This window comes from Callospermophilus lateralis, unplaced genomic scaffold, assembly GCF_048772815.1.
Source record: "Callospermophilus lateralis isolate mCalLat2 unplaced genomic scaffold, mCalLat2.hap1 Scaffold_181, whole genome shotgun sequence".
In the NCBI taxonomy this organism is placed as follows: domain Eukaryota; kingdom Metazoa; phylum Chordata; class Mammalia; order Rodentia; family Sciuridae; genus Callospermophilus; species Callospermophilus lateralis.
In genome coordinates this window covers 2210594-2236211 of record NW_027512846.1, presented here as the reverse complement: position 1 = coordinate 2236211, position 25618 = coordinate 2210594, and the positions used below count along the sequence as shown (strand labels likewise).

General features: G+C 45.3%; 1 protein-coding gene and 1 pseudogene across 1 annotated transcript; both read left to right on the top strand.

Moving 5' to 3' along the window:
* The first annotated feature begins 4762 nt into the window (after positions 1–4762).
* On the top strand, positions 4763–4969 carry LOC143388031 (guanine nucleotide-binding protein G(I)/G(S)/G(O) subunit gamma-5 pseudogene; annotated as a pseudogene).
* Positions 4970–12472: 7503 nt separating this feature from the next.
* On the top strand, positions 12473–15294 carry LOC143640321 (palmitoyltransferase ZDHHC19-like). Its single transcript, XM_077108166.1, has 5 exons — positions 12473–12603; positions 12952–13073; positions 13620–13759; positions 14518–14690; positions 15141–15294. Exons 1-5 carry the CDS (start codon positions 12473–12475, stop codon positions 15292–15294), a joined length of 720 nt encoding a protein of 239 aa, XP_076964281.1.
* The last annotated feature ends 10324 nt before the right edge of the window (positions 15295–25618 follow it).

Below are 25618 nucleotides of genomic sequence, written 5' to 3'. Positions count from 1 at the left end.
CTTGTCTCTTTTGTCTAAAGAAAACACAGAGACCAAGCTAGAATTTCATAGGACCAAGCAAATGGGGAAAGGGCCGAGAAAGGAGTGCAGGTTTGGGGTTTGGGGAGGGAATACTGAGAAGATAGCTCTGGCCGTCTCCCTATTCATTCGTACCTACTCCCTTTCTTGCAGTTTTGGAGAGAATACAGGTATGGGGGGAAGTCTGCAAAAGTGGTGAGGGGCGGCTTTCTTTTTGCCCCAGTGGTATCTGAAGAGCCAAAGTGGGCAGCAGGACAGAAGCTGAATCTCTTGCCTAGCTGACTCACAGTTTTTATTATTTGATTGCTTGTTTTCTTTTGACTGACTATACCTACCCTCAATTTTGCCTAAACACACACACTGGCTCATTAATTTAGAGGCATATGCTGAATACCCACCAGTGACAAGAGTAAGATGTGACCCCGTGCTCATTGTTCACAGACCTAGAAAGGGAGATGGACACTTAAAGAGTCAGTAAAAAAGACGAAAAGTGCCAAAACAAGTAGGACTGTCTGTGAATGTATTAATCATACCTTTATATTCTGCTTTTTGTTGTTATTGTTGTAGTTTTTAAATAAGGGACTGCTTCTTTGGGGTTATCCATTTCCTAAAGACAGTAAAAAACTGCCTAAGGCACACCTCTTATATGCATACCAACCACTGGGGGTGGGGGCTATACTTCTAACCTCTTCTTTTAGCAAGCTCTTAATGTTCCCTTTACCTAATTGCCCCAGGGCCAGGTACCAGATTGCAGGAGACATTCCTAAATGCTGCAGCCTGTTGGAGTTAGCCAAACCAAACAATTCAAAACTTATGCTCCTTTACCCAGTCCTTCCCTTAAAAACCACAATAAAGGCTCTGACCTTGTTTTCTGACTGACCTGGTATTTCCCTGTGTGCTCCCCATTCACAGCCTGCAGTGCCTTCTCTTTGTAGGGATCAGTAGTATAAGTCCCTTCTTCCTTCATGACAGTACTTTCTTTGTCTATGTGACTTAACACACATTTCAAACAATCCTGGGATTGGGTATGATGGTGCATACCAGTAATCCCAGCAGTTCAGTAGGCTGAGACAAAAAGATATCAAGTTCAAAGCCACCTCATCAATTTAGCAAGGCCCTGTCTCAAAATGAAAAATTAAAAAAAAAGGCTGGGGATGTATGATATACTCAATGATTAAGTGCCCTTGGGCTCAATCCATGGTGTCCAAACAACCAAGGAAAAAAAAAAAACAACCACCACCATTTCTGGTTACACTTAAAACAGTGGATACCTATATCTCCCCTACTATTTTGTTTAGTGTAAACAAACATAACTAGATAAGAGTTTGTTCCCCACATGGGTTCTGTTTCATCATTCTCAGAGCAAAGAATCTACTTATTGGTTTATGAACTACCTTAGTATTCCTGGGATGCTAAAATAAAAAAATAACAAATTTATTCCTCACAGTTCTGGGGACTGGAAAATGTAAGGTCATGGTACCAGCTTTCCTGATTCATAAATAACTTCCTGCTGTGTCCTCACTTACTGAAAGGGGCAGATAAGCCCGCTTGGCTTATTTTGAAGAACACTATCCCATTTTTAAAGATAGTAATCTCTGGCAATAGGCATGCACTGTATACAGGAATATAGGGCTCTGCCCTCATGACTTCATCATCTCCCATAGGTCCCACTTCCTGATGCCATCCCCTTGGAGGCTTAGAAATTCAACATATGAATTTGGGGGTTGGAAGTAGGAATACAAACATTCAGACCATAGCAAGAATTTTTGTTTTAGAAACTGGGTGGGGGCCTGGGGCTGAAGCTCAGTGGTAGAGCGCTTGCCTCACCCGTGTGAGGCACTGGATTTGATCCTCAGCACCACATTAAAAAATAAATTCATAAACAAAAATATTGTGTCCATCAACAACTAAAAAAAAGAAAGAAAGAAAAAGGGGCTGTGGATGTGGCTCAAGTGGTAGCGTGCTCACCTGGCATGCTCGGTGCCCTGGGTTCGATCCTCAGCACCACATACAAATTAAAGATGTTGTGTCCGCTCAAAAAAAAAACTATAAAATAAATATCAAAAAATTCTCTCTCTCTCTCTCTCTCTCTCTCTCTCTCTCTTTAAAAAAAGAAAGAAAGAAACTGGGTGGGATTTGGAGGCGGTTGCTGGGGAATTTTGAGGACTTAGGAATATCCTATATGTAATGAATTCTTAGTAAGTTTCAAACAAAAACCAGGTAGTCTGACAACTTCTGAATATCAAAGAAAACTATCCATTTCTAGAACTTCAATTGCCAGGCTCCTCTGTGTTTGCAAAGTATCTTTATAGCTAATCGGTCATTACTCACATTACTGATAATAGTTGAGAGATGCTATAAGACTCACTTGGCTTGAAATACCTTGGCCAATAACCTGGGTTTCCTCCTACTCTATTTGGTATAAATTGCCTAGTTATAGCCTCTATCAAAGGGTAATTTAAGTTATCTGGCAGGGGAGAAATGTCTCTCTTTGATGATTTGCAGCTGTTGAAGATTTCTAGTAACTAGCTTGACATAGAAATGTGGGGATGTTTCTCAAGAAATATCAGCTTAGAGGGCTGGGGTTTTGGCTCAGTGGTAAAGTGCTCGCCTAGCATGCAGAAGGCACTGGGTTCCATCTTCAGCACCACATAAGTGTAAAATGAAGATATTGTGTCCACCTAAATCTAAGAAAAAAACATTTTTTTTTAAAAAACGAAATATCAGCTTAGGGTTTAATTCTGCTAATTCTGGGTATTCTTAGATGACCCCTAAAGGTCAAGTGTTGAAGAGTTGGTCCCCAATGCAGCAGTGTTCAAAGATGGGGGTCTTTGAGAACAGATTAAATCACAAGGACTCTGACTTCAACAATGCATTCATTCATTTATGGTTCAGAGTTTACTGGGTTTTGAGTGAGAGGCTTTGTTATAAAAGCAAATTCTCCTTTGCTTCCTAGGCACCACGAGGTCAATAGCTTTGGTCTACCACATGCTCCCTCAGTGATGTTCTGCCTCACTATAGGCCTAAAAGCAACAGAATCAGCTAATCATAGAATGAAACCTCTGAAACTATAACCCAAATATAAATATTTTCTCTTTTCTAGTTGTGTATCTTAAGTATTTTGTCAGTGACACAAAGCTGATCAACAAACTGAATTCCAATCTTTTCCTTGGACATATTACCACAAATCAGTTTGGATAATCACTTTGGCAGACACTGAGACTGACTAGGGCAGGATAGGTGTTCAATAAAATTTATTGCATATTCAGTTGAATGAATGGAAGCTTTACTGCATCAGTTCCAGCTGTGATTTGCATAGAACAGGGTCCAACTCTAGTTATACAAAGCAAATAGAGAAATTCCTGGAAGGGTATCAGGAGTTCATAGAATTACGGCAGTTATCTGGATTGTGGCAGATTGCAGAATCAAGGCAGTTCCAGGGAGCTGGCACAAATCCACAGGTTCATGAATAATCTGTCCCTAGAATTGCCATTAGCCCCACCTCCAGCATCCCTTCTGATCCAGGATTCAAATTCCTGGGACTTCAATGGTCTAAATTACCTGTTTGAAATAATTAACCCAAAGGAGATAAAAGAAGGGTCTTCAACTCCCAAGATGGGAGGCTGCAATGGAAGACACATACTAAGAATTGTTCCAATAAAGCCTTCACACAATAAGAAAAATTTCAAAAAAGAATATGGTGGTAATAGAAGAGGGGAATTAGATATTGCACTGTGAAGAAAGACAAATGTCATTCACATTGATACTAAAAGAGAGATGGGCTGGGTGGGGGGGGCGGCGGTTACTGGTAAAGTAGGAAATATAAGGGTGTAGTTTCAGAAGAAGAAAAAAGTGACCATCACAGTCCTCATGTAGCTGGCCAGACAGCTACAAGAACCTGGACAATGGGGTACAGAAAATAAGTATTTCATGGAGTTCCCAGGCTAACATAGGAGCTGAACAAATATTTGTTCATTGAATTCACAAGAAAATGGAAACCTAAAACATGCTATTTAGATACAAGGAACTGAGTTTCCTTCTGTTAGCTCAGTGGGGAATGTGTCCCCATAGACAGTGACTCATCCTTAGAACCAGTTGAGACTTCCCATTTACTCTTAGGCCCTTATCAAAGATACTGGGTTATCTTTTGCCTTCTGTGTCAGAAGTATGGGGTCTCCATGAAGTTAGTCTTGGGCTTTCCCAGACTTCAGCTACACTGGAATGACTGCTTGCATGCTCCCAAGAGACATGCTTCTCTTTCTGGGTTTTCAGATAAAGAATCAGCCCTTAACCAAGTGAATGAGAAGTAAAACTCTATTTATACATGTTGTGTCAAAATGCATTCTACTGTCATGTAGAATAGAACAATTAAAAAAAAAAAAAGAATCAGCCCTTTATTCCTGGCAATTATTTATCTCTTTTTCTATAAGAATCTCTTTTCTAGCCAGTCGCAGTGGTGCACAGCCAGTAATCCCATTGGCTCGGGAGTCTGAGACAGGAGGATCGTGAGTTCAAAGCCAGCCTCAGCAATGGCGAGGTGCTAAGCAACTCGTGAGACCCTGTGTCTAAAGAAAATACAAAAAAGGGCTGGGAATGTGACTCTGTGGTCAAGTGCCCTGAGTTCAATCCACAGACCCCCTCAAAAAAAGAATCTTCTCTGCTGCACGCTGCCCAGTCATCTGGCCCAGCTGACGGTGACCTGTGGACTCTCTGACAGAAGAGTCACCTGGCCCTCGAATGCACCATGTCTTGTTCCTCCAGCGTTGACACTATGAAGAAGGTGGTTCAGCAGCTCTGGCTGGAGGCCGGACTCAACCACATGAAGGTTTCCCAGGCAGTTGCTGACTTGAAAAAATTTTGTCTGCAGAATGCTCACCATGATCCCCTACTGACTGGAGTATCTTCATGTACAAGTTCCTTCAGACCCCAGAAAGTCTATTCCTTTTTGTAGTCATCTTTCTGAGGTTTCCCAAACCCACTGCTCAAGAACCAGTGAATATTCAAGAGAGCTTAATTTGAAGCCTGTACAAAAAATTTCCCTGTAACACATGTACCAAAATACAATGTTCTACTTTTGTCAATCCTTAACATCTACCTCTCTGAATTTTCATGAATTTCTATTTCACAATGGTAATTATTTTATATACACTGGCAGCAACATACAATAAAATATTTATTTATTTTTTAGTACCGGGGATTGAACCCAAGGGCATTCAACCACTGAGCCACATCCCCAGCCCTATTTTGTGTTTTTATTTAGAGACAGGATCTCACTGAGTTGTTTAGTGCCTTGCTTTTGCTGAGGCTGGCTTTGAACTCTCGTTCTCCTGTCTCAGTCTCCCCAGCTGCTAGGATTACAGGCACATGCCACTACACCTGGCTCAAAATACTTGGTATTAAAAAGAAAAAAAAAAACAAAAAAAACTTTCTTCTTCCTCTTGCAGAGAAGCCACATAACCCAGATATTGAATCCTGGTGTACTATAAATCTGAATTTCAATCTTAGGTCTTTCCCATATTTGCTGGTTGTCTCATCTTGTTGAATATGACCAGAGCCAGTTCATTACTCTGCAAAACTCCTGTCCTACAGGAATTTTGAGTGAAAATATACTTAAAGTTCCAGACACATAAAATACTGGATTTCTCATGATACCCAGCCATTAGGTCGTATCCAAAAGATAGACCTATTAAAAATAATGCTCAAGGGCTGGGGATGTACCTCAGTGATAAATTGGTTGCTTGCATGAGGCCCTGGGTTCAATTCCCAGCATTTAAAACAAAAGAAAAGTTCAAGATACCACCTCCCCTCACTCCAAAAGAATATGTTAGACAGGTGTGGTGGCACCTGTGATCCCAGTGGCTTTGGAGGATGAGGCAGGAGAACTGTGGGTTCAAAGCCAGCCTTAGCAACTTAGTGAGGCCTTAAGAAACTCAGTGAGACTCTATCTCTAAATAAAATACAAAAACATGCTGGGGATGTTGCTCAGTGGCTAAGCACCCCTGGGTTCAATTCCCAGTACCAAAAAAAAAAGAAGAATATGTTAGCTGGAACATGAGACTGATCAAATTATGTGCATGCAAGGATATGGTATAATGAATCCCAGTATTATGTAAAATTTTACTAATAAAAATAAATAAATAGATTGCAATTTTTTACTTGGGGGAAAAAAAGCAATGTATTTTCTTATCAACAACCCCAGAGTAAATCTGTAAATCAGATGGCTGGCATCATAAGTGTATCTGGTGGGTACAAATAATCATTTTCTAGAAACCCATTATTTTGTCAAAAAGCAACATTTCATTAGGTACTATCAGAGCTTGAATAAAATTTCCCAGTAAAATCTCTCCATTCTGGTCCAACGGTGTCATTCAGTGATGGAGCAATTGCCTAGCTCATGTGAGGCTCTGGGTTTGATCCACAGCACAGGGATCTCCCAAATCCTTTAAAGAAACAAGTGGTTCGGTACACAAAGATGTTTGTTAGATAGAAGGAAGGTCACCACAGTGTAAAGGTAACGTGTAAAGCTTGAAATTACTACAGAGAATTAAATAAATTATAATATAAATTATAATAATTTGTTATAGATTTTTATGTAGCCGTCGTTAAGAGATTCTGCAGAAATATATTTACTCACAAGTGGCTTTCTGAGGTAGTAGCATGCAGTGAGAGTGGTCTGTCAGAGATTCCACCACGGGTATGGTCGGGCCAAAAGCACAGAAGGCAATGGTGCAGCCCATCACCCTCTTCTTCAGATGCTTGCAAAATAGGTGCCAATTTCAGGGGTGGTTCTATGAGCAAATGAATATAATGATAAGAGCTGTATCATTGGTTTTGATGAGTACATGAGCATTGTATCAGATGATGAGAACAGATTTATTTTAAAACAGTCAAGAAAACAACTGGGTTGGATCATACTACAAGAAGATAATATTGGGCTGGGTACAGTGGCGCCTGCCTGTAATCCCTGCAGCTTGGGAGGCTAAGACAGGAGGATCTCAGATTCAAAGCCAGCCTCAGTAAAATCAAGGTGCTAAGCAACTCAGTGAGACCCTGTCTCTAAAATAAAATACCAAATAGGTCTGGGGATATGGGCTCAGTGGTCAAGTGTCATGAGTTCAATCCCCAGTACCCCCCCACCCAGAAAAAGAGATAATATTATTCTGTCACAAAGTGCCTCCAACTAGAAATGATAACTGAAAGGCTGGGACTGTAGCTCAGTGGTAGAGCACCCGAATCACACATGTGAGGCACTGGGTTTGATCCTCAGTACCACATAAAAATAAATAAAGACATTGGGTCCAACTACAACTAAATATATATATATATATATATATATATATATATATATATATATATATATATATATACACATATATTTGGGGGAAACATATTTTTCATATAGTTTTTGTTACCTTTTTGATATTATCAGATGACAATGCTGTGGGGTTGATTTTATTTTAAAAAGTTCTGGGCCAGGACAGTGGCACATGCCTAATTCAGGAGGCTGAGACAAGACTATCACAAGTTGAAGGCTAGCCTTAGCAACTTAATAAAAAGTAAAAAGAAATGATCGTTGCATCCTTTTTGCCTTGATATTAGCCTCTTCAAGAACCCCATTTTTTGGTACAGGGGATTGAAATAGGGGCTTTCACATGCTAGGCAAGTGCTCTACTAACGAGCACCATACCCAGCCAATCCCCCTTGATTTTAGACAGGGTCCACCTGAGTTGCCCAAGCTGGCATCAAATTTGCCATCATCCTGCCTCAGCCTTTTGCGAAGTGGGGATGAGGAGACATGTCCTGCAATGACTGGCTGAGACTAGATTTTTCAAAAAACTTTTTCTCAAGGATATCTCTTAAGAAGATACAGGAACAAAACTGTGTCCAGAAAAACAATTTAAAATGTATATTGAAGGCATGTCTCCCACATGAGCTTTTGGAGGACACACAATATCAAACCATGATACACTGGGTAGAGGATTATAGGCTGGTGGGTTTTCCTTTCAACACTTCAAAATTTCACTCAACTCTCTTTCTCTAGCACATTTTAGGAGAAGTCCACTAAGATTCTTATCTTGGCTCCTGTATGAGTAAGATGATTTCTTTAAATACCATCTCTTTTTCTTTGATTTTCAGCAATTTGAAAGATGGTAGGTGTAGATTTTGGGTATTTGCCTTGTTTGATGTTCTCAGAACTCCCTGTATCTATTACTTCATAAAAGTTTTCTGTCATTATTACTCAAAGTCTTTCCTCATCTCTCTTCTATTTTGCTTCTCCTCCTCCTATTCCAACTGCACGTGTGTTTATCTTTTGCAATTGCCCCGTGGTTCTTAAATTTTCTGTTTCAATTTTTCTGTTCTCTTTGCAATTTTGCCTGAGAAATTTCTTCTGACCTATCTGCAAGTTCACTAATATTCTCCCCAGTCATGTCCAGGGTACTAGTGAGCCCATCAAAGGTGTTAAGCATTCATCTTAGTCATTTTATCTCCAGTCTTTCCTTTTTTTTCTTGTTTACCATTTCCATCATCAGCTTACATTATCTATCTTTTCTTGAATATTCTTGTTCAGCTCTAACCCTCTATAACCCTTAGGATCTCAATCATAGTTGTTTCAAATCCCTGTCTGATAATTCCCACAGCCTCATCATTTGAGGGTCTCATTCGAATGCTTGCTTTATGTCCTTTCTTCTTGCTTTTTAGTATGTATACCTTATAATGATTTTTGATTGAAAGCTAGACAGTGTACTGAATAATAGGAACTGAGGTAAATAGGCCATTTATTTGGTGAGATTTTGTGCTCATCTGTCTAGAAGTTCAGTCATGTTTACTGTTTTCTGTTGCCAAAGAGGCCAGAAACTTTCAGATTCCTATAATGTGCTTATTTTCATTTCTTGCCCAGAAAGAATTTGTGTCTTCAACTCTTTCATCTCTAATTCTCTAAAGTTGTGCGGAGGCTTTTTGGTATAGTGGCACAGTAGAGAGGAAGGAAGGATTCTGTGGTCTATGATTAGATCATGGTGTTGAGTGAGCCTGTATTGCTGAGGTGTGACTTTCACTGGTGTTTCCTACTTTTCCACCACCACTAGCACCTTGCAGGAGATAAGAGCCTGGAGTAGGAGAAACGCCTTCCCCCTTGAGGGACAAGGCTCTGGTGAAATCCTTGTACTTGGAGAGTAGGTTTCTGTTCTGGAGAATGGTTGCTCTTTTCACAATGGTTACCTCCATGTCCAGGATCACTATTCTCAAGGGACCTAAATGTGGTCTGCCCTCTGGGATTCACCAATCAGGGCTCCTTTCCATTATTGGCAGCACCCATCTCAGGCACTGATCCCATGCTCCAACTTCATTCCCTTTCTACTCAGCCCCCTGACTGCAACTCCTCCTGGAGTCACTTGCTTGGTGGTTGGTGGCAAGGACTCTGGAGCCAGACCTCATAAGTCCGAATCACAGCTCTACAACTGTCCAGCAGGGAGACCTTGGGTAGCACTTAGCACCTGGTCACTCAATTTCCCTATCTGTAAAACAAGGAATTGTGGGTTAATTCATGTAAACCACATAGAACAGTGGTTGTGCCACAAATGCCCTGTGTGCTGAAGACAGACCACGATATATGCTGATGTAGAAGGGGAAAAGGTACACTCATACACTGCTGGTGGGACTGCAAATTGATGCAACCCAATCTGGAAAGCAGTATGGGGATTCCTTAGAAAACTTGGAATAGAACCACCATTTGACCCAGCTATCCCTCTCTTAGGTCTATACCTAAATGACTTAAAATCAGCATATTACAGGGACACAGTCACATCAATGTTTATAGCAGCTCAATTCACAATTGCTAAACTGTGGAAACAGCCTGGATGCCCGTCAATAGATGAATGGATAGAGAAACTGTGGTATATATACCTAATGGAATATTACTCAGCATTAAAAGAGAATAAAATTACGACATGTAATGAATGGAGTTAGAGAATATCATGCTAAATCAAGTAAGCCAATCCCAAAAATCCAAAGGCTGAATGTTCTCTCTGATAAGGAAAAATGGAGGAACTTTGATGGGGCAAAGGGGAGGCAGAGGTGAGGAGGGGGCATGGGGGTAGGAAAGATGGTGGAATGAGATGGACATCATTACCCTAGGTACATGTATGAATGCACATATGGTGTGAACGCTACATCAGGTACAACCATAGAAATGTAAATTTGTGCTGCAGTTGTGTACAATGAATTAAAATGCATGGTGCTGTCATATATATCTAATGAAAAATACAAAACAAAAAGAGAAACCCTAAGGCTAGCATGGTCTGCTCCAAAGCTCAATAGACCTGGTAGTTATGATTCTAGTACCACTGCTAACTTTTCCCATGACCCAATGCATGTCATCCCTTCTTCTTGTGCTACAACAGAAATAGACATAAAACTTGGTGGTAGACTGTGACCCAAACATCACTTCATTCTCAGTAGAAACCCAACTGACCAAGAGAAATCTGAAAAAAAATATTCAACATTACTAATCACTAGAGAAATGCAATTAAAATCATAATGGGATACCCTTTCGCACCTATTAGAATGGTTATTATCAAAAAGACAAAAGAAACAGTGGCACATGCCTTAATCTAAGGAACTCAGGAGGCTGAGGCAGGAGGATTATAAATTCAAGGTAAACCTCAGCAACTCAGTGAGACCTGATCTCAAAATAAAAAGTAAAAAGGTCTCCAGATGTCTATCAGGGTTAAAGTCCCCCTGGGTTCAACCCCCATCATAAATAAAAGAAAAAGAAAGACAAAAGATTTTAAGTACTGGTCAGGATGTGGAGAAACTAGAATTCTTGTAATATGTTTGGGGGAATGTAAATTAGTACAGTCATTATGGAAATTAGTATGGGAAGTTTCTTTAAAACTTAAAAATAGAGCTCAGTTGGGAGAGTGCTTGCCTTGCATGGACAAGGCCCTGGGTTCAATCCCCAGCACCAAAAAAAACAAAAACAAAAAACAAAAAACTACCCTATGGTCCAGCCAATCGGTGCATGAATGGATACAGAAAATGTGGTTTAGAAATATAAGGGGATACTCTTTAGTCTTTAAAAAAAATATAAGGAAATTCTGTCCTTTATGACAAATGAATGAGGCCAAAGGACGTTTTATTGGGGGAAATAGCCACGCACAGGGCAACAATCACATGATCTCACCTACATGTGGAATCTATAAAAGTTGAACTCATAGAAACAGAGAGCAGAATGGTGACTGCCAGGGGCCCAGGAGTGGCTGGGCTGTGGAGGGGGAAGATGCTGGTCCCAGGAGAACAAATTACACTTAGATGAGAGGGATGAGTTTAAGGGATCTATTGTGCAATATAATGACTACAGTTAATAATAACATACAACAGAATGAGTACAGTTGATAATGTTATCTACACTAAAAATGACTCAAAGAGTAGATTTTAAGGGTCCTCACCACAAATAAGAATATGAAGTAATGTATATGTTAAAAAGCTTGACTCAGACGTTCTTCAATGTAACATTTTTCAAATTATGTTATATGCCATAAATATGTACAAATTATTATTAGTATTGTTATTATCATCATCATCAGGGATTGAACCTAGGATTGTTTAACCATTGAGTCACATCCCCAGCTCATTTTATTTTTGAGAGATAATTACATCATAAATCCCACCATGGAAGTGAGTAAACTGGGAAGATATTTAATTGGTAGATTTCTACCTCCTTCCCCAAACTGGAGCTCTGTTACAAAAAAAGGAAGAAGTGGAGCTAGGATGAGCAATGAGCACTGTTGACTCCAATTAGCACTGGGCCTGAAAGGGGGATGACCATCACCAAACTTCTCCCCATGCCATCTTCACATAATTTATGGCCTCTGTATTAGCCTGCTTTCTGTTGCTCTAACAAAATACCCGAAAACAGATAATTTATAAGGAGGTAAGTTTTATTTAACTCAGTATCCAAGATTTGGCAGCTCCTGCAAGGGATCTCTGGTGAGGGTGTTCACCAGATTGTGTGTCAGAAAACAGGGAGGGACCAATCTGGCTCTTTTGATAACAACTCCCTCTTACAGGAGCAAATGGGGGCCCATGAGAAGTCCATTACTCCCTTGAGAGGGCATCTTGCAGAGTGACTGAGTTACCTCCCACTAGGCCCACCTCTTTCAGGTTCTACCACCTCATCACTGAGGACCAACCCTCCAGCCTTTGAACCTTTGGGACAAACCACATCATATCATCACAAGCTCCAACAAAGCTACCATCATAAGAGCAGGATGTCCCAGTCTACAACATGTGCGTATGTGGGGGTTGGGGAAGTTTGATCTCACAAGTCACTGGAAGCAGCCAGAGCCCCCATTCCAGAACCTCTGTGATGTCACTTCTGTTGTCATGGCAGTCTGGGTGCCAACCCAGAAGAGTTCGTTGGTGGCTTCAGTCTGTGAGACTTGGTGGTCTAGCCATGGCCTCTTCACAGAGTATCACGCCCCCAAATGAACCTCCGATCGAATCCTCATGGCTGAAACCAAGCCTGTTTCCAGCTTTTAATGCAATGCTTCTTATTACAATAAGTGGCATCTTCTTCGCCTTTCCGTGAGTCTCCCATGGAAGGTGTCAGTGTCTTAGACACAGAAGAGAAAATAGACAAGGACAGTACAGAGGCAGGGAGGGAAGTGGAGAGAGAGGGTCAGCAGGGGAAGGAGGATATAGAGTTAGAGGGAACCCAATGTGAAAGCACAGAGGTCTGGAGTGCCTGACGCATTTAGGGAACTATGAGAGACTGCTAATGCTGGTGACATTTTGTGGAGTCTCCATGGTCTGTCTCTAACCTGGATATTTAGATCAGTCCTTAAGGCGAGTGAGTCCTACCTCAGGTGAACTAGGCCTTGTGGGGAGCTCTGGGTTTCCCCAGACTAGGACTGAGTCTGGCTCTGGTTTCAGGTGCCGGTGGTTGGCTCAGAATGGGCAGTGGGAATTTGCCGTGGTTTCGGGCCTATTCTTTATACTGTCCTTCTGCAGCCTCATTTTCCTCAACGGGTCAGACCCAGGCATTTTGCACAAAGGTAAGGCCTCAGACCCCTGGAGAAGGAGGTGGTATCCCAAGGGCTGATGCCTATAGGGGTGATTTCAAACATGCTAACCCCCCTCAACCCCACCCCCCGCCCCCGTGGCCTCAGGAGCCCTTCCCTCCATGTCATCATTACTTGGGCCCTGGCACTTCATTTCCCAAGCCACTGAAGTGCGAAAAAACAGAATCCTGGAGGTGTTCCAGCTGCTTTCGAAGCAAGGACTGGGCAGGCTGGCAAGAGAGGCCAGCAGGCCCTTCCAAACCACGCAGTTCACTCCTCCTCCTTCCCATTTTACACACGACTTCAAGCACTGATCACTATTCCAAAAGGGGAGAGCTCTGTATAGAGCTCCTGTGGCTGGACAGCCCTTTCTCTCTGACTGCCGCCCATCTGAGTGGTCAGCTTGCTCAACAGGGACCGGGATTCCCCTGCCCTCCTCCTCCCCACCCTTCTTGTTGCCCAATGATGCCATGGGGCGGCCCCAAGCAGTAGAGTGGTGGAAGGGCCTCCTGCCACTGCCCAAATCTCTTCCCCTGCCAGGCTCCTTAGAAGAGGACCCCAACATTCAATACATAGCACGAGTGAACAACACGGCCTTTCGCCTGCAGTGGTGCTCAAAGTGTTCTTTCCATCGTCCACCCCGGACCCACCACTGTCCCTTCTGTAATATCTGTGTGGAGGTAAGTAATCCTCCTTCCTGTCCACTCACCAACCCATCCCAGGACACCTGGCCAGGACCAGGAACCTCACATCATATGTGGTCCAGGGGTGGGTATGAGATCATCTTCCCACACTGCTACAAGTGGCTCTCAGCCACTCTTGGTCACTTATATATGTTATTGCCTCCAGTTCTGCACTTGTCCTGAGACGCTGGCCTTGCTTGCACAGGTGCTGACATGCAAAGGGCACCATCTGTGCTGAGCCTGGTGGAGTCAAGGGGAGGAAAGGCAGTGACTGTCCCACTAGCTTGCTGATACTAGATACCCATAACTTTAGGCCGGCTGCTGCCCTGTTCTGGGTATTGTTGCCTGTCCACCTCTGGGTGTCCAATTGAGGGTTTCCTGGGTTCCGAGTGCTCTTCTCTCATGTGCACACCTTGCACGGGTTTCCAAGTACAGAAGGCTGGCTGGGCTAGAAATTCTTCTCATCCTTACCCAGTATCTGAAAAAATACAGCTTCACAGCTTTTCTGTATCCTGCTCAAAGTGACACCAGGCAGGTCTTGTCTCTAGAGACCTCACTCATGACAAACGACCTGATGAGCCATGGCGTCCTAACTGTGCTCTATCCATGGACGTGCTGGTTTCACCCTGGAGATGGGAGCTCACGTGCAGGGCCAAGAGCAGGAGGTCTAGGGGCTGGGTTGAGGGGGGGCCTCAAGATTTGGGGGTATTGGGCTAAACCAAATAGACCCTCAAGGTCTGCCTTCTCTCCCCTAGGACTTTGACCACCACTGCCTGTGGGTAAACAATTGTGTAGGTCCAAGAAATTTCCGCGTATTCGTGCTGCTGCTGGTGTCCCTGTGCCTTTATCTGGTTGTTCTTCTGGCTACCAGTGTGCTTTTTCTCATTCGTACAAGACACATGCCCTTGTCGCTGGACTCAGCCATGGCGTATCCACCCAGTCACAAGGGCCCACAATGGGAAGAGAATGGGTTGTGGGGAGGGACGGACAGCCAAGGGGCAGGACAGCCAAGAGGTGGGGTTAACCGAGGGAGGGCTGATGTTGTGGGCAGGGCTAAAGGGAGAAGCTACTTGGGAGGACCTATGAAGGACAGATTGAAGGCGAGTGGGGTCAGGGAGATGGGCGTGGTAGGATGGACTATGGAGTTAAGAATCTAGGGAGGCCAAGAAGTGGGGTAATGAAGGTTGAAAAGGGTCAAGTGGGAGGCCAGCATGGTGGGGTGAGGTTTCTCTTGGGTGTGCTGGATTAATTGTCCAGTCCAGGGAGGCAAAAGTGGGTGGGCGGGGCCAGCCAGGGCGGGGCTAATGAGGGCTGTCGGTCGTTGGGCGGGGCCAGGAGAGAACAGTTTGTCTGTTCTTCTTAGCTTGTGTATGCACAGCATCGCAGTAGCTGTACCCGTCTTGGTACTCCTGCTGCCTGTCATTCTGCTCCTGATGATACAGGCTGTGTCGGTGAGCAAGGTAAGCGAGTACTGCAATACCAGACGGTGCGGAGGCATCTTGCATCTTTGGGAATCCTGCACTTTCGGCTGATCTTCACTGCCCTTGGTCCTGATGGTGCCTCATGAGTCCTTCCAGACCCACCCCTTAAGATGCAGCTCAGATCTTTCCTCCCCCTGGAGCTCAGTGGTCATTCTTCCTCGTGGGTGCATTGCATGGAGAGCCTGTTATTTGAGGGATGGGTGCATCCTGCGCTTGTGTTGATAAGAACCCTGCGATCAGAATAACACCAGCAGACACCTAGGGAAACGCTTGAGACGGGGGTCGGTCCTGAGTGGTGTAGCAGCCTCCAAGAAACTGAGTTTGGCGAGGCCAGCATTGTAGAGGAGGACGTGCCACTCTTCCTGTCCTAGGTGTGATTTTGCAAAGGTGGAAGACAGGAGGGTGTTGTCTGTGAGAGGCACACCTTTGCAAAAAGGCAGAGAAACCCGAATGTTGGATGTTAAGGAAATGAGGAAGGAACGATTCTAAATCAAACCCAAGGTGCCAGATAATTTATAAGGAGGAGTCAGGGTTAAAAAGCCCCTAAAAGTTGAGCGTGAAATTTAGTTTTGATGAAGTGGAAACCTGGGAGCCATGGTGGGATTTAAAAAAAAAAACAACAAAAACTCATTTATTGAGGAATAAATTAAAACTGCAAAATTCACCCTTTTAGTCTAGGATATGGGATTTTGACAACTGGATACTGTCCTGCATTCTCCAGCATGATCAAGTTTAGGCAGTTTCTTTACTCCAGAATATCCTTTCATTGACCTGTTGTTGTCAGTCTCTCTCCCTATGTCCTTCTGGTTTTTCTTTTTTTCCAGGATCACATGTAAATGGAGTCATTGCCTTCTTTTCTCTGGCTTTATTTATTTAGGACAATGTATTTGAGATTCATCCATGTTGTCGCTCATATCAGTATTTTATTTCTTTTATTGCTGTGTAGAAGCGTATGGATGCCCTATAGATTGTTTATACATTCATCAAACGAAGGATTTTTTACATTATGTCTAGTTTTTGCCAGTATTTTTGTTTGTTTTGTTTTGTTTCATACTAGAAATTGAACCGGGGGGTGTTTAATCACTGAGGCACATTCCTAGCACCCCTCAAATTATGTTTAAATTTTTTTTTTAATTTTGAGACAGGGTCTCACTAAGTTGCTTAGCGCATCACTAAGTTGCTGAGGCTGACTTTGAACTTGCCATCCTCTTGCTTCAGGCTCCCAAGCCTCTGGGATTATAGGTGTGGGCCACTATGCCTAGCTAGTTTGGGGTAGTTATAAATAAAGCTGCCCCAAACATTGATGCACAGGCATGTGAACATAAGTTTTCATTTTTGTTGAATAAATTCTTAAGGGTGGCATTGCTGAGTCATAAGGTAAACACGTGTGGAACTTTGTAGGAAATTGCCAAATTTGTCTTCCAAAAGAATTGTACGGTTTCTAAATTCTACCAGCAATGTTGGGAATTCCAGTTGCTTCACATCCTCACCAACATTTCACACTTTTTTTTTTCAAATATATTTTAGGTATCAGTTGACCTTTTATTTATTTATATGCAGTGCTAAGAATCGAATTCAGTGCCTCACACACACTAGGCAAGCATTGTACCACTGAGCCACAACCCCAGCCCCTCACACTGTCCTTTGTTATTTTGTTTTGTCTTTTAATCAAACCTGTCTTATTAAATGAGTCGTAGTATTTCATTAAGGTTCCAGGTTGTGTTTTCCTAATGAGTAATGATGTTGAGCCTATTTTCATGTCTGTTTGGCCTTCATTAGGTCTTTGGTAAAATGTTTACTCCTGGCAGGGCACAGTGGCGCACACCTGTAATCCCAGCAGCTTGGGAGGCTGAGACAGGAGGATTCCGAGTTCAAAGCCAGCCTCAGCAAAGCGAGGCACTAAGCAACTCTGTGAGAACCTGTCTCTAATAAAATACACACAAAAAAATGGACTGGGGATGTGGCTCAGTGGTTGAGTGTCCCTATATTCAATCCGTGGTACCCACTCCCCCCAAAAGCCTTTACTCCAATCTTTTGCCCATTTGAAAAGCGGTTGTTTTCTTATTGAGTTTTAAGAGTTTTCTACATCAGATTCAGATCTAGGTTTTGCACATCTCTTCTTGCAATCTGTGACTTGTCATTCCATTTTCTTCATAGCATCTTCCCAAGAGCAGGAGTCCTTAGTGTTGTTTTTCTAGGACTAGGGGTTGAATCAGGGGTGCTCAACCACTGAGTTCTCCCTCAGCATTTTGTGGCTGTTGTACATTCTACATAGAAAATTGTCATCTGTGAAGAACAGTTTCATTACCTTCTTTCCAATCTGTGTATCTTTATTGCTTTTTCTTTTAGTGTTGAATAGGAATGATAGGGGTGGGCATCTCTGCCCTGGGATTCCTTTAGTATGGCAATCTCTTGACTAAAGGCTCTTTCAGTAAGACTGGTGGGCAGCATCAGTGGGGGAGGGGACGCTGCAGACCCCGAGACAGTGAACAGACAGAGGAGCCTACCTGCTCATCACCTCCCATCCTTTTAGTCCCCAGCCCACCACTGCCATATCTGGTCCTCCTCCCACCTGAGACTCTGTGCTTGGCCCTTATTCATCAGCCCTGTGGTCTGCCTTTACTTTGAGCTTGACCTTTACTGCTTTGTGTACTGAAGGCCTTCAGCCCAGATTTTCCTGGGCCATGTGATTTTTGACTAGGAAACTATGATGGGGCCTCCCCACTGGCCCTGTCCTCCCAGATAGTGAAATTCAGTTAAGGCATAAATTTAGAAAAAAAAAATGAGAGGTGGGGAAATGAAGTGGGAGTGGGGTGGTGACATTGTCTTTGGAGCAATTGAGCAGCACAAGGAAGAGTTTAAAAGGTATCTGAAAGGGGCTGTGGTTGTAGCTCAGTGGCAGAGAACTTGCCTAGCATGTGTGAGGCACTGAGTTTGATCCTCAGCACCCCATACAAATTAAAAAAAATAATAAGGTCTATCAACAACTAAAAAATATTTTTTAAAAAAAGGGGGGTGTGTGGAAGGATAAGGTAAGAGGACAGGTGTGGCCAATGGAGACAGAACAAGGATCTTGCACAGGGAGGCACAGGATGATGAGGAGCCCTGAGAAGGCAGGAGAAAGGAGTGCAGTGTCAGCACTGTCTGCGGAGAGCTGCTCACAAGTGGGTCAAGGGAGGTCACTCTTCCTAGGAGCATAGGAAGGCAGGAGGCCCTGGGTCACTCTTGGGCTCCCCTGCCCTTAGAATCTTGCTCCAGGCCTGGGCTGAGCCCTGGCTAAGCTGACTGACTTAGGAGGAGTCACTGGGAGATGGCCTTGCGCAGTCCTGCTGATTCTGAGCTCCTCTTCCCATCCCCATCTCCCTCCAGGGCAAATCACTCCGGAACAACAACCCCTTCGACCAGGGCTGTGCCAACAACTGGTATTTGACCATTTGTATGCCAGTGGGACCCAAGTGAGTTGGTAAACTGAAGGCTCAAGTGGTGGATCTCTGGGGCTGGTGGGAGTGGGGTGAGATAAAGCTGGGTTTTCTTCTTTGGTCCCTGACCCCAGCTCCCAGGCCCTGTCACCCATTGTCCTTTCCTTTGGGGTTTTCTCCAGGGCACTCTGGGAGCCTCTGGGAACGTCCCTATTCATTGCCCTTCTAGGTTCTTGCCCTTAGAAATGGAGTAGAGGGGAAATGCAGCCTGGATGAGACTCCTGGCTGGGAACCCTGGGCTCTGTGCTTTCCAAGCTGAGGGTGAGGGTGGTCAGGGGGACCAGGCCAAGGTGGGTAGTGACTCCCTGCATTTGGTCTATCACGCCCCAGGTACATGTCTGCAGCTACTTGGATGCAGCAGGCGGAAGGCACGGAGTGGGACCCTGAGCAAGGGGACCCAGTGCACACACGGTTCTCGCCACAATATTCCCGTCAACACCGTCCCACAGAGCTCCCTGGGCCCACATCTCCAACACATGGGCAGGGCCCCCCAGGGAGTGGCGAGGCTGCAGCTTTACAGGAGGTGAGGAATAGTGGGTGTGCATTGGGAGAAGGATGTCTGTGGGTCACACATGTGTTGGGGGAGGCTCCTGAGGTTGGGCTGGCCCTGAAGCTGAAGCACATGGAGCTTAAGGAACGGAAATATGAACCTGAGTGTGCGGGTTCCAGGTTTCAGACTACTCCCAGGTGTTGCTGAATAGACAAAGAGAAAAGACTGCACCACTAATTTGCTAGTTGGCCTTGGCCAGTCCCTTACCTTTCTAGGCCTCAGTTTCCTCAGTTATTAATGAGGACTGAGACTAGTAATTTATGTTTTAAAGGAGATTCTTTTTTGTGGGGGAGGGGGACAGGGAATTGAACTCAGGGCACTCGACCCCTGAGCCACATCCCCAGCCCTATTTTGTATTTTATTTAGAGAAAGGTTCTCACTAAGTTACTTAGTGCCTCACTTTTGCTGAGGTTGGCTTTGAACTTGTGATCCTCCTGCCTCAGCCTCCCAGGCCACTAGAATTATAGTCATGTGCCAAGGTGCCTGGCTCTTTATTTTTTTTTTTTTATGGAAATTTGTACTTGAAATCCCATGTGAAATATATGAAGTGGAGCATTAGGAGTGCAGTAGGGTAGATAACCCATGGTGCCCACCAAGTGCCCTTGCATTACTTGGGGTACCAGCCCTCTCCTTTGTCCTGTCTCCTGGGGCCCAGAGCCATGACTGTGAACTGCAGGGTAGAAGCTAGAAAGAACACCCATGTATTGACTTATGTGTTTAGATTTCCATCAGCCCGATGCCGCAGCAAAAAGCCCACAGAGAAGACTTGGCCTCCCATCCTCGAGCCTCTCACTCACCCATTCACACTGCTGGATACCAGGACATCTGAACTTCATCTTTTGAGCCTCCATGTGGAGGCCTCTCGTAGCTGAGCCCTCAATCACTCCCCTATTGGGAGTGCTAAGACTTCCATTCCTGTTGTACATTTGTAAATAGTTTTTACTTCTTCCTATGGCTGCTCTGTCTGTTTGTTCTAGGTTTAGAGAAGCGGTGTTTCCTGGGGATGTAGGGAGGCTCTGAGGGGTTGGAGCAAAGCCCTCTTGGAAGGGAAAGATCCTTGCTCTCTGAGAACCCAAGCTAGGGAACCAACATTGTCTAGCTCATTGACCTTGAGCAAGACACTTGTCATTTCTCTCATCCTTAAAATGTGGCAACAGTAATAATCACAGTGACTGACCTGGCTGGCTTCCTGGCAAGGGCTGGAGATGGGAGGAGAGAAAACCCCCAGCTAGCACTAGGGATAGAGCAAGCCCTGTCCTGCAGCATCCCTGTCTGACTACAGGGGGTGCCAGCTGCCCAGGAATTTGAAAACCAAGTCTGGCCCAGCCCTCTAGTGGGAGGTGAGCCAGCCTGAGTCAGTCTGGAGCCCCTTCCTGGGCGCCTCCTCCCCAGATGTGGGAGGGTGGGGGCATTCATCCTGCATCTCTCCTGCAACTGTGTCCCACCCTGGTCCCTTCACCCTGGGGTGCATCAGGTGCTGGTTCTGGTCCTGTCCCTGGGGTAGACTCAGGAATTTTGAGTCTGCAGGCCCCAGAGTGTTGGGCAGGGGGCACATCAAACCGTGTGTCTGTTAGTCTCCAGAGTGAGATCTTGGGACTGGGAATAATATCACCTTCGTAGTAGGTTGTTGGAGGAGGAGGTGAGGTGTTTCATCTAGTGCACAGCAGGCAAGCAATGGATGCAGCTGGAATGATTTATGGTTATTTTCTCCACTAGTTGGGCGACCCAACCATGTAAGAATTTCCAGAGTACTATTAGTGGTTGTGGGGCTCTCTGAATTTGTATCAAGGACCCCATATCATCTTGCCACATGAACCATCAGGACAGACAAACTATACTGCTTCTTTCCATACTTGTATCTGTGTGAAACCATCTTGTGTGATAAAGGTGGAGGCAAAAGGATGTCACCCAAGGGGTCAGTTGCATGTCCCTAGGGTGTGTGTGTGTGTGTGTGTGTGTGTGTGTGTGTGTGTGTGTGTGAGAGAGAGAGAGAGAGAGAATGCACATGTTTGGTATGAGCTCATCCTCGGGGGTGTGTTCGCCCAGCCCCTTATCCTTTCTGACCAACTTTAGGAGGTGGGTGACCTATGATGCAGGATGTGTCTCCAAGTCTCCAGACCACAAAGTCCCACGACAAGACTGCTCTTCCCTCTTCCTTTCCTCCTCAACCTCTCCTGGGAAGCCCAGGCCCAGCCCCACCCGCCTGCCCTGGCTTGAACTCCAACACTTCTCATCCCCTTTCCCTGTCCCAATATCTATCTCCCTGGGCTCAAGTCCTTTTGGGGCTTAAGGCTTTTCTCAAATCTTATTCCTGCTCACTTCCTCTGTCTGGGAAGCCCAAGTTCATGGGCACATGGCAGAGAAAGAGGGGAGGAGTCCCTGTGCCCAGGTTTTAGTGCCTGTGAACCTGTGTGTGCAGTAGGGATGGCTCAACACTGCTAACCAACAGGGGGAAAGGCCGAGTGGGGAAGCCAGAGGCTCCCAAGCTCATTCCCAAAGGACAGCCCTCCCAATAAACTGGATCTGAGTGAGGGAGGAGAGAGGTGGTCCAGGAGCCTGGGCCAAGGCCTGGATGTGCATCATGGAACTGCCTGGGTGGGGGAGTGCTGGAGGGAGTCCAGCTCCAAGCGGGGCCCAGAAGGCCAGGCCCCAGTCTCTGAGGAGTTCATGCTGCCTCCTCCAGCCCCGCTGGCTGTCCCCCTGCCATCCTGCCTATCCCCCTGCCATCCTGCCTGGTTCAGGTCTGCACTCATTGGCTCCCTGCCTTCAGGTATACAGGGCCTCACTCAGTCTCAGGCAAGGGCCTTTTAAGTCCTAAGCTAGATGTGACACATCTCCTTGACAATCTGGTCCTCAGTTTCCCCACTAGAAAAGGACGTAATTTCCCTCAGATTCTCAAAAGAGGACATGGCCTTTCCAAAGGCAAAGACTTCCTGCTCTGGGATGAAGATTTTAGGTGTGTCCGCCCCCTGCCCCCAGCCTAGGATTCCTAGGATTTCCTTAAGAAAGACCCTTGGATCAGGCTCATTGCTTCTTGAGCATTAAGTGGGACATAGAACATTCCTTCCTTTGACGTCCTCCACCATACCCTCTACCCTAAGCCTTGGGCCAGTCTTGTGACTCCTTGCCAAGTTGAGAGGACCCAACTGGGCTGCACCCCCTTCCCTTTTTGCCCCCTTCTCATTTCTGCTGAATGTGCCCTTGATTCTCAGACATGCCCCACCCTATCCTTGGCCCATGGATAAGGCAAGGGGTGTTATAGGGGACCAGTTATGGGGCCCACTGTCCACCTACCCAGGAAACTCTGCCATCCCTGGGCCAGAGCCAAGAAATGGCCCCCACGCCTGCAGGGCTACCAGGTGCCCACAAGCTCCTAGAACCGTAATGCCAGATTCGTGGGACCCCAATAGACCTCCAGGAGTCGAATCTGATGCAATTACACAAGAGTCTTTATTGCAGGCTCCCGCCTGGACTCTCAACCGTTTACAATACAGCGTTCCTGAGTAGTGAGTCCCAACCCTTAGTTAGTGAGAATTTATAGGTTTTGGGGGATACACTATGCATCACAACATCACACAGAAAATCATTTTATACCGCGGGAAAATCAAACAACAATTCTTAACATTGATGAGCACATTCACTGGCCGGAACAAGTTGGGTAAGGGTAGTGGGTGAATTCAAATGGTGGATATATTTGAACTGATTGGTTTAGGCCCGGAAGGGTTGCAAGAGTCTCTATGCCAAACTGCAGGGTTGCCTAATCATGTTATACATCACGGAAACTACTGGGAGGTCACCTGACATTTCAGATATTTTTCCTGTCTCCTGCTGATTGGTGGTTGCTAGGGGGTTGCTATGGGTCCTCACCTAGCTTAACTGAGTCAGGGTCACCTAGCACCACAGATCCCTTTTGTTAAACAACTCAGCAGGGTGGGTATGTGCCTAAGAACCTTCTGTGGGTTTTTCCAAGGACAAGAGTCATGCCCCCTCCCTCTGGACAGGCCTTGAGGTAGAAGCTGATTTCTCAAAAATGGAGTCACATCAGTTTCTCAGAACCTGGGATGGAGAGCCTAGCATCTCCAGACCTTTCCTCATGGGCCTCTTGGGAAGTCAGGGCATATAGGATGAGACTCAACCTAGTCACCCAGCTCTGCCGCCAACTAATGTGCCACAGGAGAATCCGTCTTCCCTTTGCTAAAACTTGGAGTCCTCAAGGTAATCATAGATATCACACTGAGGGTCACAGACTCTTAAGTCTTTAGGGAGGGTAGGGACTCAGGGCTACCTCATCCAGCTGTCTGCCACCCCCAGTTTTGCAGATGGGGCTCTTAGGTCCTGCAGAGGGAAGAGTTTGCCCAAGATAACCTGGTGGCATCAGCCTGATGGCTTTCTCTGGTTCCCAGGGGACCACTCTCATTCCTGCTTCCAGGGCCATTCCAGCAGGGGAAGGGCTTGGACAGTGACCACAGGGCCCCACTCTCGAGGCAAACTTAGAGCTGGCAGTGAAGTTCAGCACAGGGCTGTCTACTGAAAAGGCGGCCAGTTTGAACCCCTCTCCAACCCTGCACTGTGCCCATAGTGCTCCTGCTGCCTCTGGCTCAGCCCTGTCCTGCTCTGCCCTGAGGGCCCCACCCAAGAAGGCCTGCAAGTGGCTGAGGATGAGGCAAGGCTAGGACCCCTGGGGCAGAGGAGCTGGTTGTCTGAGGAAGTGGGGGTGTCCTGCCCCTTTTACACACTTTAGAATTCCTTTGTTCTCATGCCTTCACTTCCTCACAACCTGCTTACTTGACCTAAAAGATGGAGTGATCCAAGGGCCAGAAGGAAGTGGATCAGGGGTCCTGGCAAGAAGGGAGCAGCCTAGGAGGCATTCATTAACAGCCCCTACAACTCCCTGCAGGGAGGAATAATCCCTGGAGGCTGGTAACCTTGGCAACAGGTGGAAAAGGGGAAGTGCTCTAGAGGTATTAACATTTTATTACTTTTCCTTTCAAACCAGCCTCCATCTTTCTGATCTGACCCATTATTTATTACTTGCACTGTCCTTTTGTCCCCACCAACAACACATTCTGAATATGTGTCCTATGAAGACAATGAAATTTGATTCCACGTGTACAGACCACTGATTACTTCAATTTTCCTTACTTCCAATCACCTCTCCCCGTACCTTCGACCTCCCTGCTTCGTTATCATAAATATCCCTAAACCTTATGGGGGAGAGATCTGAGACTTGATCTGTCTTCTGGCTTGGCTGCCTCCTAAATAAACCTTTTCTCGTTTGCAAAACTGGTCATTTTGAGAAAGTAATTTGGGAAGACAGAGAGACATACTAAGTGTCAAAAGCAGCGCCATAAACCGCTAAATGTGAAAGGCTCCCTCCAACACTTGCAACTTTGAGGGCAATGTGCAAAGGAGGGTGTAAAATTGTGTAGCTCTACCCTTCCTCCACCTCTAGACCAGCCCCTACCTATCCTCCCTCTGCAAATACTAACACCCCATACCAACAGGTTGCTGTCTGTCTCTCTGGAGATAGCCTGCTTTTCCCCAAAGGGGTCTCTCTCTTAAGATAAGCCCCCATTCTTTCTTGAATATGTATCTACTTCACAAATAAACCTCTGTCTCTGCCTTTGACTGGTGCATGGTAAAATTCTTTTCTGTCATGTCTGCAAGAACCCTGCTGGCCCTGAGTCAAGTTCTCCCTTTCTCTGGAAACTTCTCAGACCATTCTTCAGAGAAATATCTTCTCCTATGACAGGTTCAGTGATTGGCATGCCATCTATGGGAGGCGGGTGGCCAGGACCATGCCTAATTCAGTAACTGACTGTCATGGAGAAGAGATCTCTTCCAAGAAGCGCAGCAAAGTATTTCAGCATGAGTCTGGCAAAGGCAGAGACAAAGGTTTATTTAGAAAGCAGATACACATTTAAGGGAGAATGCCATCTGTCTCAAGAGTGAGAAGCCCCTCCTGGAGTTGGAGGTCCAACATTTGTAGAAGGGCCATAGTCAGGGACAGGACTGAGGTGGAGACAGGGTGGAGCTGCACAATTGTAAGCTCAGTTTTCCCTGAGTTTATGTATTTCCCTCATTTTACAAGGACATGAGCCAAGAGCCTGTCAAGATTTTAACACAGTGACTCCCACTGCTTGCCTGTCCTCAAGCTTGTCTCTTTTGTCTAAAGAAAACACAGAGACCAAGCTAGAATTTCATAGGACCAAGCAAATGGGGAAAGGGCCGAGAAAGGAGTGCAGGTTTGGGGTTTGGGGAAGGAATACTGAGAAGATAGCTCTGGCTGTCTCCCTATTCATTCGTACCTACTCCCTTTCTTGCAGTTTTGGAGAGAATACAGGTA